The sequence below is a fragment of the Anabrus simplex genome, chromosome 11 (assembly GCF_040414725.1).
Source record: "Anabrus simplex isolate iqAnaSimp1 chromosome 11, ASM4041472v1, whole genome shotgun sequence".
In the NCBI taxonomy this organism is placed as follows: Eukaryota; Metazoa; Arthropoda; class Insecta; order Orthoptera; family Tettigoniidae; genus Anabrus; species Anabrus simplex.
The window spans coordinates 86684031-86701402 of NC_090275.1; the positions used below are offsets into that span (position 1 = coordinate 86684031).

Genomic DNA, 17372 nt, shown 5'->3' on the forward strand with positions numbered 1-17372 from the left:
CACCACTTCTGACCTGAACATTCATCATTTCTCTGCGGTGTAGATGAAAGATTGCTACGTGGTCAATTTGGAATTCTCCGATAAGTGTGTTCGTGATCTCCATGTCATTGTTGATGGTTTATTTTTGAAATGTGTTGACGTGATTTTAAGGTTGCATACCCTACAGAGTTCGGCTAATCTTTGTCCACTTTCGTTGGTCCATTTATGTGCTGGGAATTTTTCTATTGTTTTTCTTTGCCCAATTCTGCACTGAATTCGCTTATGTTACGGAGTTCTCGTGGTTCACACAGGGATAAGAAACGCCTGGGTTGAATGGCTGGACAAGGAATCAACGGGAGCAGAAATTAACACAACTAATTTTGTAATGTTATTTATTTATTTTACTTTTGTTCTAGTTTAAAATTTAGAGATAGGAACTCTGAATAAATAACAAATAATATAATAAGTTATTAATGAGCTCGTCAGCTCTAACAATATCCAGGACTTAAAAGTCCGAAAATCAGGTACAAAACCTAGTGATAATTACCAGGCAGCTAATTACATAGAAAACAGCATTTTTGCTCTTGACAGGTACAAGAACACGATTTTCTCCAAGAAGAGACACTACTCAAAAGTCTGAGCTCCGAGAAACCATAGTCTAGCCTCACAGAGGCAGGGATTTTCCTTTGATAAACAGAAATCGTACTAGGAAACCCATCGGGTGACCTAACTTTCGAGTGTTTATCAATTACTCCACAATTGCAATAACACTAAGCAGTGTTCCTAAAGGGAAACAAGACGCAGGGACAGTTAACGAATAAACAGGGGCATAACTGCCCATACTGCATGGCCTTAATGGAAAAAGAAAAGGGTTGCACATACCGGCCATAAACAAAATGTAAGGAGGCGAAACACTTGCACTACTTGTAGAAATTGTTAAAACCCTAAGTGGGCTGATGACCCTAAGATACAGAGGTTAATCTGTGCTATAAGATGTGACTAATGGAGGAACCTTTAAGGCCGAGACAAGATTTACGAAATTTTGATGTTTCAAAAACTTTAGCCACCCAGTGCAAGGTGGAATGGGAAATAACAGAGCGTCATCACTATATGTTCCCTTGTATTGCATATTGCCCCGTAGGGAACAGAACAGGAGTCCTCAGACTTCACCTAAAATTCTACATTGAAAACCACCAATTTACAAAATTACATGAAAAGAAAAGAGTTTGAAACCTTCCTCTCAAATTACCCACAGGAGCTATCACATATCCAGATAAATTCTGCCATTAGCTTGTGCCGCTGGATTTTTCTCACGCAGGTCTCGCCCCTGCCTCCCTTCGTCCTCCGTCAAGTCGCACTCCCAAGCACTGGAGCGATTCACACAAGAGGACCCTGAAGTACCCTGATTTTATAGTGCCGTGAGGGGAAGCTTCCTGAACACTTTGCTGATTGACTGGATTCCTGTACACACCCCCGGATTTAATTGGATAGAGAACCTACTTCCAAGTATCTGATAGGTTGATTATAATCGAGGAGGAATCAGCTGAAGTGTTGAAAACTTCGATACATAAACAAACGATCCTCAGACAAAACGGTTTGCCAACTCCAAAAATAAATATTACTCTATCCAGTAGTTAATTTTTAGTCCAGAAGAGGGAGCAACTAAATCGATGGTAGAGGCATCTGACTGTAAAATGCGAATGTTTCTATTTCACAAGTCAACTTTGTTGACATAGATTACCTTAGAAAAGGCGCGCAGTTTAAATAGCCGGGAAAGGTGTACCGCAGGTACAGACCTCCACCCCATAAGTTTTTACAATGGGTTGAACAGCTTTGAACTTTTGAAGTACATTAGCTGATTAATTTTGAGAAATACGTTTGTAGGCTGGAATATATCTTATTGAATAGTCAGTTTTCATTTGTTTGTTTCGGATTCTTGAAGTAGTGTGCCCTGATAACAGCACCGAAGTAGCCCAAGTCCGGGCTGTAGCGTCCAGGGTTGGGCGACACGAACGGCCGCCGCTGCCGATGTCTGGATGGGGACGCGCGGACCCCTTAGGTACCCTGAGGTACAATCCTCCCGATACAGTGAGGGCTGAAGTCAAGTTGATGACATCCCGATACCAAATCGTAAAGTCCTGTTGAAATATAAAGCGGGAGGTTGTGTCCTGCCTCCTAGCATCTTACAACGATGAAGGTAGTAGTAGTAGATTAATTTTCTCCAGCTTGAACAGTTTTTCAACCTAATTAATCTTCATAAGTTTTCTTTCGGGTTTGTTCTCTCTTTAATTTTCTCCGTATAGATTAATAAAAACAATAGTAGTATCATTATTTTCTGATTCCTAGACACAAAACAATTTAAGCAGGTTGGAGCACAAGTAGAGAAGACGGGATGTCCTACTAGAAAACAGTGTTCATAACGGATAACAAAACGGCTTGGTAAAATGAATAATACAAACGAGTAGACAAGTTGTAAACTTTATGTTTTCTTTTGGGGTTTGTTCTCTATTTTATTTTCTCCGTATATATTAATTAGGTTGAAAAACTGTACAGTCTGGAGAAAATATACTTAGGCCTACTACAACTACTATTTTTATTATTACTCTATTATCATTACCTGGCTATTTGTGTTGTACAAAATAATTGAAGACTGTCGTTTCTCCCATTACAGATCAAATGGCTCCTACATTCATGGAACGTCACATCAGGAATGGAAAGAGGCTCTCTCATCCTCCAGAAGGCGAGGAGATAGTAATAACTGGTATAAGTGGTGTTTATCCCCAGTGTGATAACATCTACGAGCTGAGGGACAAACTACTCAACAAGGAAGACATGATCATTAACAAGAAATTCATTAACCGTAAGTTTCACTATATATATAAATACAATTATATCTACAGGGTATATCAAAATTATACAGAAAGAGTCAGAAATGCTCTTCGTGTTATATTAAAAACGATGGTGCAATCAAATAGTCGGAGAAAAGTTTCCTTCTCCAGAAAATGAAGTTAATTACGGGCGCGTGATTCATATTGACGAACTCACCGTATTTGCTATGCCAGGCCACAAAGCACTGTCTGCTGCTGTGCTTCACGGAAGGGAGGGGAAGTGGAGTGTATGGTAGACTGACAGAGAGATAATGCTCTGCGCAAACGCCCAGGTTATTTGTTGGACTCGCGCACGCAATATCCAGAGTTTCTTTAGAAAGCAGCCATAATTGCACACAAGACATGAGATTGGCGAGCTTATAACTATTCTGAAGTTCGTTTTATGCAATAATTACTTTGCGTTAACAATATGGTTGATCAGCTTCAGGGATACTGGCAGAAATATACGTGGATCGGTTAAGAAAGTCCAAAATTCTCAATAACATTGAAGGAATACTTTTCTGTGCCAGATTTTTTGACGATGTTTTCGCTATACTGAATGAAAGGAAAACGAACATTGAATCAATCTTAGAGATTTTGAATGACGTAGACCCACATATTAAATTTACACTAGAATCAGAAATCAACAACTCGATCAAATTTTCGATCTAACTTTAACTAGACACAATAACAAAATTTGTTTCAAAATATTTCGGAAACCGGCGCAAACTATCAAGACTGTTAAATATAACTCGCTTCATCCTGGAGACGAAAACGGAGCGGAATTTTTAGCTTAATCCACAGAGCCTTCAATATCCAAATATCTGAAAATATTTTAAGAATAAAATGGGCATAATTTATACCAAGCTGACAGGAATGGTTGTAAAAGGAGTTTTGTCCACGAAATTGTCAATAAAATCGAAAAAACCTTCTACCAAGCTACTAAAAGATTCCAAAAAGAAAGAAGATGATGTCGCGTTCACCTATAAGGACAATAACGTCTATTAAACTACGAACATCTTCAAAAAAATTACATAGCTTTCGGAACAGCTGATAACAATTCCACTATTCTTTACAATCATTAAAGCATTCACAGTAAAAATAATAAATACATGAACTCCGGAGTACACAAACTAAATTGTTTGCAATGCCAAGCCCAGTTATATAGTCCAAACTGGACGTAATTTTCTTATTCGTTACCAGGAACACACGCCAAAAAGCACAATATATGTTTTGCCATGAGCTCCCACATGTCGGACTCAAACCATTCATTTTAAACATTAGAACAAGATATCTCCATCCTTAAACCAGCTAATAAATATCTTACTCAATATTTACGAAAATGTCTTCTTCGACATAAACCAAATAACAAACCCCAATGGTACACCGAAAAAAATATCATAGAATCTTAACACCCTTTCCAAAGGAATAATTAATACATTCTTTTTTTGCTAGTTGCTTTACGTCGCACCGACACAGATACGTCTTATGGCGACGATGGGACAGGAAAGGGCTAGGAGTGGGAAGGAAGCGGCCGTGGCCTTAATTAAAGTACAGCCCCAGTATTTGTCTGGTGTGAAAACGGGAAAGCACGGAAAATCATTTTCAGGGCTGCCGACAGTGGGGTTCGAACCTACTATCTCCCGAATACTGGATACTGGCCGCACTTTTAGCTATCGACCTCGGTAATACATTCTATTAAAAATACCCAACGAGAATACTAGCCTTCACCCACTCACCATTCTCTCGACCCCTTAAGTCTTCCACTACTTGACTGCTACCTCCAGCCAACAATAGACAACAATCCGTACATAGCCCTCGGCATGTGTAACAATAAACTTAACGACCGGCAAGGAATATAAGTACTCGCATGTGGGTTATATACTTTCTCTTACCTTTCGATCTTGTTTAAGTTTGCACAATTTCTCAATAACCTATTTTCATTCTAGATTACTCCATAATTGAAAATATACAACCCAAACCGGGATTTTCAACTAATAACGGCACCACATGAAAAGTTCTCAGTGCGTTAACAACCTAATTTTACTACACACTGTTTATTATCCATTCAACCATTAATGGAACACATTTTACGATTAGCGGCATAACTGCTCGTCATGATTTTTCTCTTAACCTGTGTGTGAATAAACATAAGATTTTATACTTGAACAACGATGAGAGTTAACCACTCTACCCCATCAAGTGCCGAGGTTAACAATGATGGAAGCCTTTACCTTCCACTCCTCCAAGGGCCTTCATGGCCTGTACGGAGGTGACATGTACTGTATATAACACCTTTTTTGTTATGCTAATTTTACTATTTAACTTTCCTTCTTCGTTAGGCTGAAGATGTCCCCAAGAAGGACGAAACATGTACGTATAACTTCGCTTTAAGAATAAAAACTTTTTAAAGTACTGTAAAAGTAGAACTTTTAAAGTTATTATTTTTAAAACGTATTTTGCATACAATGGGAGTTGTACAATAGATTTAATATTTTACAGGGGAGTCTTATTTAATTTTTGGACTACACAGTACGTTACTCAGGAGCAGAAGGACCACTTAAGAAGCATTGCCCTGCCGTAGCAAGCTTTGCAATTGCTGGTCATGCAAAAGTTAAGAATGAGAAAAGCCTTACAAAGAATATCTTCCTAAAGTTGAATGAAAGCGCTCTCCTGCAAAGGTCAGACAAACTCATTCACTTTAATAATAGAACAGAGGCGGTTGATCTGGATGTGCTACCGTACTAGAGAACATAATTCTATCCTCTATTACCATAATCTAACAAAACGAAAATCACAAAAATGGTTTAATAAAACCTGTTACTTACAAAGGAAAAAGTCCTGCAAGGCCTCCACATAGCAAAAGCCAGTAATAATCAAGAAGCCATAACTACTTGTAGTCACCTTAGAAAGGAATATAAGAATTTACTCAAGAAGACTTGAAATGATTTCACCGAACTTGAAACGGCCAGGATGGCAGAAGGGGCACGGAGAAATCCTTGCCTGGCACTAAGACCCAGGAATACCTAAACTGCTGGTAACATTGATATGTCCATTTGGGAGGAGCACTTTACCCTTATATTAACTCAGAAAGGACCCATGGCAGCATACCAAAAGAAAAAAATCGAACCTGACGGCACCATTGTCTGCTTGTTCACAGTGGAGGAGGTTCTCAATGCTGTGTCTAGTTTGAAAAACGGGAAAGCATCCGGACGTGACGGTATCTTTAATGAGCATATCAAGACAGCAGTTAACATGTAACTCCCAGCATTTACAAACCTAATGAATCCATGTCTGCGGTCAGGAAACATCCCAATATCATGGAGAACTTAAACAATAGAGGCGCTCCACAAAAGGAAAGGAGATACGTGTCACCCTAATTCCTCCAAAAGGATCGCCCTAGAAAACAATCTATTAAGGAAACAAATTTTGTGACAAAACGACTTACCGATGAAATTGACGGTAATATCTGGTTTTAGAAGAGGACGAAACACGCTTCAGGTAATCGGAAATATCAAATATGACATAGAGAATGCCCTTAGAACGCCTCAAGAAAAATTCCATGCAGTACTCATATATTTCTTGGAAGCCGTCGACAATATAAATAGGACAATCCTCTCCACGAAACTAGATTCTTTAGTAAAAGAAAATAAATCTCTCACAGTTTGGATCCACAAAGTATTAAGGAGTAATAACATACAAATTTCCAACAACGTAACAATTTCCAGACAGATCATACTGACGAACGGTGTACTCCAGGCCCCTCAACCCCCCACTGTTCGATGTCCCTACGCACTATGCTGTTCAGGAAATTAGAGAAGACTCAAACGAAGCAAATGATATGGTTGTGGGGTCGCATGTATTCACAGAGTTATAAAACGGAACCCAAGCTCTGGAAAACCGGGCAGAAAACAGTGACTTACAAACTAATACAGAGAAGAGTGAGCACATGATTTTCAGGAAGGGTGGACGTGTCTTCTCAGAACACAGAATATTTTTCAAAAGTAAACCTCTAAAAACTGTTAATAGCTTTAAATATCTGGCTATAACCTTACAAAATACAATGAACTTGTTCAGTACCCAGATAAAACAGCGAGCGACAGCAGCTACAAAGGGTATATTTGATATCAGATCAATTACAAGATCGTCCCTGAGATCCGCCATGGCCCCGTTCGAAGCCAAAATCGTTCCAGTTGCAATAGTCGGACAACATCCCTAAATTATCTAAACTGCCAGCATCAAAGATACAGTGCTTACAAGAAGTAAGGGCAGAAACAAAACAACAAGTGGAAGCAACGTCACCTTGAAAAAAAGGCACAACACAAATAAAACGGAGTACTTACCCTCATCTGTGCAGGTGACTACAAACCGTGGAAGAAAGAAAGAACGCGTCACTGTACAACACCAAGTTTGTTTTAAGAAAATTAGGCATGATAAAATTTTTAAAAAATATATTAGGACAATAAAATGCAGAACACGTTCAAGAAATATAAATAAAATATTGATCAAACTACCCCCTAAAAACGATGGATCCATCCTAATTAATAAGATTCCTAATAATTGCTATTAATACACTTCCTCAATCAATTAATGTAGTTCAGTAGAATTTAAGAAACACGGAGCTTGTAACCTCAGTGTCATAGGTTTCTACTAATTTAATTGTTAACACCAGTTTTAGGTATTTCCTTTGAATTTTTGTGCTAGATAATAGTTTCTTATCCTTAAGAATTTATTTTAAACCGAAATTCAAAACATTAGATAGAGTGTTATGCGAGGAGCTTTCACAAGAAAATTAAACACACACATTCCCCAGTAGAATGAAGGCAATCAAATAAATAAATTATGAAAAAGGAATTAAAACGTAGGATAGTATTAAAATATCCAGAAAGAAAACTGAGATTGGGTGCTAATGACACAAATTATCGACATTCAATTAAATAGACAAGGTCGTCAACAAGCGCGAAACCAATTACTACAACAACATTAATAATGAACACCATAGCAAGGGCAACAAACACGCCCACCTTAGAAGGAGTTGGGCCAATCCGAAGCAGGGACGCAACAATGCAAAAGTAAGGACAAAAGAAAATCAGAAACTGGAGTCCCAAAAAAAGGAAAAGAACAAATGAAGTAATAAACAGAATAAAATTAAAGAGGGAAAGAAACTTTAAACATATAAATCCTGTGAAAACTGCCTCGCTTAGTAACCTTTCAATTACTCAAATACAACCCTCAAACAAAGGCTCGAGGTTTACCAATAAACAATAATAATAATAATAATAACAATAATAATAATAATAATAATAATAATAATAATAATAATAATAATAATAATAATAATTCACGAACCCAAGTTCCCATTACGTACAATACACAGTTTTAAAATTCCGAAGTATCACTCGCACGACACATTTTAAGTGCTTGATAACACTTTGTCGAAAATCCAATCGCTGTATAACAGAGATGTCCCAGAAATTATTTTATTACTTACGACGATGAGGCTTGAAGTATATCACTTAACTTAAAAAGGTAGATGAAGGTGTTTCTGAACTACAAAGGCCAAAAGAGTTTGAAGAAAGTTCTCGGGGTATAGATCCCGTTAGAATCATTGAGCATCAACCCGGATCCATCGGTTCAGATAGTTCACGACGAGGCTTGAATAAGGATTCCGTCCAGCCTTCATCATCGCAGTAGACAGACTCCACGCTCGCTTCAACACCAACAGGCTGGATTACACTAACGAGGAAGGTGTCACTTTCTCAATCAGTCAATACTGATCTGCATTTAGGGCAGTCCCTCAGGTGGCAGATTCCCTATTTGTTGTTTTCCTAGCCTTTTCTTAAATTATTTCAAAGAAATTGGAAATTTATTGAACATCTTCCTTGGTAAGTTATTCCAATCCCTAACTCCCCTTCTTATAAATGCATATTTGCCCCAATTTGTCGTCTTGAATTCCAACTTTTTCTTTTAAGAAAATCGTAGTCCGTTTGGTGTAGCTTTTATCTTGCATAATTGTTGGAGTTAAAAAGGTGACCTACATGTGATGCGTATCCCTGGTCTGGGGATTTAACTATTGCTATAAACTGCCATTGTTGTGGTATTAATAGGGGCATTCACAGCATGAGTCTGTGTCGTTCTGATTTAGTGGAGTCATAGGTGGACCTTCTCATCCTTGTTGATAGTGATCAATCATAAATATGGACCAACATGAAATTCATTTCATATGACAACTTCTTCATGTGCAGAAAGAAGTGATAGTTGCTAGTCTTTCGGCTGGCTGCAATTCAACAACCCTCCCTACAGACCCCATCTTGCACACCTCTTTCTACACACGAATGAGTTCCTCGACAGCAAGGATTTTCACTCCAGTGATGTACAAAATACTATGATTCAGAAACGGTCCCCCCTGCAAGCAGCGGAGTGTCTGCAAAAACTTGCCTTATGCTACAATAAAAACATGGAAGTAATGTGGAAAAAAGTGGAAGGTATGCAGAATAGAACAAGAAACGAATTAACCAATAATTTCTAATGTTTCTTACATTTTTTTGGCAAACAGTCCTTCATTAAAAATAGCCTTCTATTTTAATAATAAGGAATATGTGTAATTACTTTACATTATAAATTGATTTAATTGTTATCAGAGTATAGAAACAATACCTTCAGCAACCAGACGACAGCTATGTTCTAAGGATCCAGGGAACTAGGTCCACTATATTGTACATACAAAGTAAATATGAGACGAGCTCACAGGGAAATTAATAATAGTAGCAACGTAGTTCATAGCTTTCTGTGTGTAGAAGTACGGTAATTGATATCACATCAAACCTTCATTGCTGAGCTCAAATAAACCACAGAAATTGCATGTTATTCTGGTGTTGGGAGACTTTTGAAGCTCATTAAGTCATTCAGAGCAGTTATAAAAGTTGTTAGGAGTTGCATTCCAAGTACAAGCTCAGGCTAGTTCCAAAATATGACATAAACAATAAAAATGGCCAATATAAAATTGCTTTAAACAGGGTCAAGGACCCATCATTCACAGTTATTTTTAGATATTGGGTAAAATTAGCTTGGGAAAGAAATATGACTTTTCCTTAACATTTGAACCACCAAGCTCAATAGCTGCAGTCGCTTAAGTGCGGCCAGTATCTAGTATTCGGGAGATAGTGGGTTCGAACCCCACTGTCGGCAGCCCTGAAGATGGTTTTCCACGGCCGCTTCCTTCCCACTCCTAGCCCTTTCCTATCCCATCGTCGCCATAAGACCTATCTGTGTCGGTGCGACGTATAGCAACTTGTAAAAAAAAACACTATAATTTCAATACTTTAAACCATTGAAGAAATATTGGGAGCTGCCCACGTTAGCTGGATCTACTGAAAGTTCTGACTGTGAATGAAGTTCACTCAATTTCTTGTTCGTTCTTTAATTGCAAACATCATTCACTGGCTCGCATCCGTTTGTAACACATGAAAACTTTATATTAAATCAATTTTTAAATTGGCATCAGAATTGGCTACTGGCACGGAAAGAGAGAGATGTTACAATAATTTGCTGTACGTTTAAAGTGCACACTGCATTTCTGTGAGCTACAATATGAGCATCTCATTGAAGGTTTAGTTGTGTTCTTGTAGGCTGGTGAGTGACCTTGGGGTCAACATATAACCTAGTATCTTTTCTGTCCAGCCCGAGAGGGCAATCGTCTTTACAGTACAGCCCATGGCTACACAATATATTTATATAATTGAAGAAAGCTGAAGTCAGCCTGCATTTTGTTTAGGTACCAGTACATCGTTCATCAAGGTGTTCAGATGTCAGGAGAGAGAAAACAAAATATTAAATTGAAGACAAGTAGGAAATAAAGTATACAGTGTTCCTGGTATACTTGTTTAGCACCCTCTAAATGCAAATTGTATTGTACCAACATTAACCGTAGCTGAAGGTTTAGAAATATTTCTGAACATACTAGTTATGGTTACATTTTTCCCAGGCATTCATCCTCAAATGGATCCTGTGCCTCGTTAACCAAGAGTCAGGTGCGCCCCAGCACATGAAAAGTTTGGACACGCTTGTTTTATACCCTCCAAAAAGTAAACAAGAAAAAATTAGGTTCTTGTAGGCAAGTAAATATGGTACTAAATTTTGTGTTGGACAGGCCTGGTATAATAGATGAGCATGTGGAAAAATAGGGGTTGGTTTGATGGCATTTTAAGTACAGAGAGATATGCCTTGTTTGATCTTTAATCTAGTTATAATTATTCATCTACATAACCAATGGAACAAGAATTTATTTAACACTATTTGCATAGGAGTAGTAAGAAAAAAAGACGTTTTAAAATCACATTAAACTGACTTGCTCCTGCAGTAAAACAGCTTGCATCGGAGCAGTGATGCTGGATCCAGTCAATGTTGTAACGGATGTCAAAAGCAGTTAGATAGCCAGTACTTGCCTGAAGTAAGAAGATATTGTATTCGCCAGCAAGCTGCGCAGAAGGTTAGAGCAAGGGCAAACAAGGCTCCCTACGGGAGAGAGCAGCAGCAGACAGAGGCTCACGGCCTAAAACATTCGTTCCATTTGGTATATAAGTAAAATTCAAATGAGTTGAACCACGTTCACAGACGCAGGAAATATGAGCAGTTCGTGACTTCAAATCACTTTTAAAATAACATTAGTCCACATCTTGATGGAAGGTATCCGAAAATGAATTTCTACGGTAATAAAATCCAGTTCCAAAAATGTGTACAGTAGATGGGAGCTTATTTATGTTAATTCCGTCATACAGTACTCAAGTATAGCATAGAGGTAACTTGGGATAAGTTAAACTTTGGAGATCTTCGAACAATGGAATGGGTAAAAGGGTAGATACTGAAGGCTGTTCTTGGTGTATCTAAATACACCCGCTCAAGATTAGTATATGAGCTCGCTCGGGAGCCCTTCTTAATGGAGAACTTAAGATTCAGATTTCTTTTGCCTTCTACCACCAACTGGCGGTGGGTTCTGGAAGAAATGACATTGAGAAGAAGAGAAATTTGGATAGAGTCCTACTCGACCGAGGTCATAATGAACAGAGCATGGATGGACGCGAATCAGGACTTACGTCACTTTGTGACCTCTTTGGCTGTGTATGCCTCCCATCATAAACTGTACCATGATATAAACTCGAGTTGTGTCTGTGAGATGCGCAACAGAATCTGTGAACGTTACCACGTTCTTAAGTGTATGAATCAAGGGAAACATATCATAGACCTGCATGAGCTATAGTACATCTTATCTTTTGCACAGTATTTTTTTATTTAATAGAGTCGTGTAGTTGTAATTTTATTTTGCACAAATTGTGCACATTATTAGATATATTAAATAACGAAAGTAAGACATTCATTAATAAATAAAAGGGACAAATCAGCTAAAGAAAATCCCACTTTGCATGGTAATGGCATACCATCAGTTTCTCATTTCATCCTCTACAATAAATCAGGGACTACATTCATACAAGTCTAATATCATTAAATAAACACTTCACATGATATGTAGGTTTCAAATATTTTCCAGGACATGGAGCTCCAAAACATCTAGCCCAAACGTGTGCACCACATTAATTCCAAAAATTGCAGTACTACTGTACTCTTTCCTTACCTTCTTAACTTTCAAGGTAACCTGACCTTGTCTCAAACATAGCTTCAAGTCTCGAAGCGTGTCACAGACACAATTAATCAAACAGTTGTACTCTAGACCGGGCCCGCCATGTACTGCCGATGAAAACAAGAGAAATGCTCTCTTCAAGGCACATATAAAGCATAACCACACAACCATACCAAACACACAATTAATGAACAGTCTGTATTCCACCCGCTATGGTGAGAGTCAAAATAACAGGCAGAACACCCATATAGTGTTAAAATAAGATAATCTAAAAGTCAAACAAACATTTAAACAATACTGTTTAATAGAGCCATGTATGTATGTATGTATGTATGTATGTATGTATGTATGTATGTATGTATGTATGTATGTATGTATGTATGTATGTATGTATGTATGTATGTATGTATGTATGTATGTATGTATGTATGTATGTATGTATGTATGTATGTTGGGTATTCAGCCCGAAGGCTGGCTGGATCCTCAACAGGTCCACCATTAGCTGTCATAGATGGCCGAGGTGTCACTGAAGGGGCGTACGAGGGTAATGCGGAGTGAAGTAGTTTCCCATTGCTTTCCCCACTGAGCCAGAAGCTGCTATTACATATCAGTCTGCCAAGCCCACTGAAATGCATGCACCAAGCGACCCTATGAGCGACATTTTCACACCATTCATAGCAGGGGCTGGCTGCATAAGGAATGGCATTACTAGCATCACTCATACCTCAGCCACTTTCATATTGTCAAAGCCAAGGATAAGACTGAGACAGGTCAATGAAAGTAACAAATTTATTCTAGCCCATACCAGAAGACATAGTGCACTGTAAACACTACATCTTGCCAGCAAAGGCAAACCGACATATATGGAGCATTAAAATATCAAAAGGGTCCAAGACATAATCAAACTACCACTGGTAACGAAGCATTAAAAGGAAATAGTAAGAGGTCAACTACAATTATAAAAAAATTATGAACGCCATGTGAATCGGCAAGGACAGTACTGGGGGCAGAATGCCGGAACAGCTTTGCCCGCTTTTTTTTTTTTTTTTGCTTAAAGAGACCTGCATTTCATGACTTTGTGAGTTATAATATAGGCAACGATTTAGGTTATCTCCGCGTGGTTATATTACATAAGGCAAACCAAACCTTGTCCTAGTATTCCCTTAAAGGTTCTAACATTCCCCCTATTTTTTAATAAAACCGTAAGTACTACCCTTGCACCTACAGAATTTCTACATTACTCTTTGAAGTATTTTAAAAATATCTCCCTCGGTCCGCAGAGGAGTCACCGAGTATAGCGATAGATTCACATCCCACCTGCGTACACAGTCTACCAGTCAGCAGTCACACGGCAAGTTCACTAGTCCATTCGCACACGTAAGAAGACACTCGCTGATTTTCTTTTTGCTGTGGTAGAGTAAATGGAGGGTCCCAGGGCGAAAACTATGCCATTTTTTCTCATCCGTTTCCGAGAATGACTAATGAGTCGGTAAATCTCTGTTCACTTACACTATTGGGAGAAAAGCAGTCTGACAGTAGGCTAGCATAGCCTGTTGTGCAGACGAGAAACTCCCTCAACGGTATTTTGGAAAATTTCTTATGTAAGTTAGTGACTCTGGGGAGAGGGGGCCACCTTCTTAAGAAACAGGCCTTTTCAGGGTCGTCATTTTGATGTTTAGATAATAATTAGTTAATGGCGTGTTTTAATTTGGAAAAGACCAAAAGGAGTACTTTATCCAGGTCGTTAGTGAGCCAAGGGCTCCGATATTTAAGTCGTGCGGTGGGCTTCTTGGTTCTTATGAACTGTTTAAGAATGGGGATGACTGGTTCGTTGGACTCGATAAGGAGCATCCTGGACTTCGCCATCTCAGCTATTTTCCGGATCTGATATCCGATAGTGGAAATTCGATGTTGTCTTCGTATCTCCCTATTTTATTTCAACAATGGGGCTTTTGTAATCCTGCATAAAATTTTGTTTTGAAGTATTTGAGTTTTCTTCCTTGGAGATTTTGGAATACATCCCCAGGCTGCTGCTGGTGCGTTTGAATTCCTCAATTAAGTGAGGTGGGCCACTTAGAAAGTGTCGATTTTTCTCTGGCCAGGGGAAGAGATGGTGTTGGAGATTTTTATTACTTGGAGATGGGAATTGAAGGAGATTGTTTTTTGAAGCGAGAAAATTGGCCTCTTTGCTAAGGGGAAGATTATAATTTTTGGTGATTTTTATCAGCTTGATTTTAACTTCTTGGGGTTTAGCAGGAAATGAGCTTCTTTTTTATAGTTACGTGGCTGGCCGCTGATTGGACACAGCTTAACTATCATGGAAGGGATACCAACCCACAAAATGAAATGTATTATAGTTAAATCAAGGTTCGTAGGGTAGGGCTAGATGGCACGCAGCATAGGTGCAAGAGATGTGGTCTAAATTCCGGGAGGCCACTGTATCTCGGAGCCATAAGATACTATGTCACTGTTACGGGGATACCCGTGGAGCAGAAAGAGGTTAAAGAAGGTGCTGGGGTGAATGGGTCTAACTACAATGTCAAGAATTGAATTTAAAACTTAAACTGAAGGTTATATTTTTAGAACGGGTATGATGCGCAAAGGTATCACCCAAATGCCACTATAAAATTTGTCACAAATGGAACATAATAATTGCTTTTACACATATCAAGTGAAAAATCCCTGGCAAATTAAGAAATACCGTCGTTATTTGAGAAATATGAAAACATACTTAAGGCTTGTAGACAGGACTGGTTTACGTCGTACTACGCTGCTGGTGCCGTCTTTTGTTACTTTCTTCAGGTCCAGGGCTAGCACCGTGGAATGGGAGGGCTATGTCTGTGGATTCTCATTATCTTTGTCCATTCGCTGCCGGTGCCGTCTTTTGTTACTTTATTCAGGTCCACGGCTAGCACCGTGGAATGGGAGTGCTATGTCTGTAGATTCTCATTATCTTTGGCCATTACAAACAGCAAAATGGAGGTCAAAAGAAAAATAGCATGATCCCTGGACCAATAAATATTTTTATTTCTGTTCGAACGAAAGTAGCTCGATCCCTGGACCAATAAATCACTAGTCCACTGAATTTTTCTTATGTACATTGGCCATATCATTTTGTCGCCTATTAAATATTGCATATCGCGATACAATTCATGAAATGATGTCATTGACAAGTGAAGAATGAAACGAAAGCAAAGAACTTCAGTGAACACAGATATCACACACGAAATTGTTCAAAGTGTAAGACAAAAGACATACTCCAAATGTACTTGCAAAGTAGTAAAGTACGTATTAATATTCTCCAAAAAACATATATTTCTTAATTTGCCAGGGATTTTTCACTTGATATGTGTAAAAGTAATTATTATGTTCCATTTGTGACAAATTTTATAGTGATATTTAGGTGATACCAATGCGCACTACACCCTTTAGAACTTCAAACTTAAACCATTTTTTCACGACAATATTACAGGTACAATTATTAACACGATCGGGAAAAATCCAAGATTCAGAATCATAACTCTTTGGGCTTTAAGCTCCTAGCTTCACATTTCCTGAGTTACAAGCTCAAATTTAAAAAAGAGTACAAATTATTCAGGGGCAGAAATCCCCTAATTCAATAGTACTTGCTCTCCAAAATCTCAATATATAGCCTTCCAGAGGCACTCTTTACAATTACAAAATTTTGGAAAAGAGCAAACAAGCTCTCAGGTTCTTCTAGCCTATTCAAGGCAATATCAGCAAATTACAATCACTCGCCCGTCAAGGCACAACTTACAAATTGAAAGGTAATGTTATACAGGGGTATCTAGTACCCAACCTACAGGGCCTTTGCGGAAAGAACAGGTTAAGTAAATAGCCCGAAACGCCAACTGAATCGAGGCGGATACTTGCACTCCTAGATATGAACACTAAAACAACCTAAGGGGCTCTAGGCCGATGAAACACGGCCTATTCCCAAACTACTGAGGTGAATCGTATAGAAATTACTTTACCACATTACAGAATGAAAAATAGTTATAAAAACGTAGTCACCTCAAACCAAGATGAAGGGGATCTCGAGAGGGTACATCACACTCTATCCCCGATTTACAGTTAAAGATTTATGAAATATTTTACATTAGCCGGCGGAAAGTTACATTTTAAGAAAAGTAGGTTACATAGTTAACGATTCGGACCTTTCCCTCGGGTGAAACTGCGGAGTTAGCAAGAAAGAAGGATGTTGTTGGGAATGTATCTTCGAACACCATATTTATTAACATTCAACTGTTTGATATACGTACCAACACAAATATTTACAAGAAAAGGTAAAAATTTACCAAACATACCGGCCACCAAAAGGCACTGGCCTTTTAAGAAGGGAAGAAGAAAGATAATTCACTTCAGGAATAAACACATAACACAGGGAGTTCATAAAGGTATAAATCACATCACTGTGTAACTCGAAACTTTTAGTATTCTTTCTCATTCTCAGGCAAAACACACAACTTCTTGATGGGTCGTTTTATGATACCGGAGTTTGTTCTCACACTGGCGACCCGTACGAGGTTGTCTTCACCAGGATGAACAGACTCTATTATGCCCATTCGCCATTGCAGAAGTGCTAGGTTGTCATCTTTGATGAACACAAGATCTCCAATTCGAAGATTAGGATGTTTCTCAGTCCGTTTGTGGCGCTGCTGCAGAGTGTTAATATATTCCCTATGCCATTGTTTCCAGAAGTCCTGGGTCATCTTTTGAAGATGTTGCCATCTGGAAAGTCTGTTTATGCCACAGTGAACAAGGTCATGATCAGGAAGTGCAGTAATTTGTTCCCCAATTAGGAAATGAGATGGGGTTAAACAAGATAAGTCTGTAGGATCATCGCTGAGTCTTGTTAGAGGACGAGAATT

At 38.5% G+C, this 17372-nt stretch overlaps 1 protein-coding gene across 2 annotated transcripts in view; it reads left to right on the top strand.

Annotated features, from left to right (window-relative positions):
- Positions 1-17372, top strand: part of LOC136883507 (fatty acid synthase) — an 830097-nt gene that overhangs the window by 67811 nt on the left and 744914 nt on the right. For both annotated transcript variants that reach the window (XM_068229677.1, XM_068229680.1), the window contains exon 2: positions 2651-2839. In XM_068229677.1, coding sequence (XP_068085778.1) covers positions 2656-2839 — 184 coding nt within the window. In that variant the 5' untranslated portion in view covers positions 2651-2655. The remainder of the gene's footprint in view (positions 1-2650; positions 2840-17372) is intronic.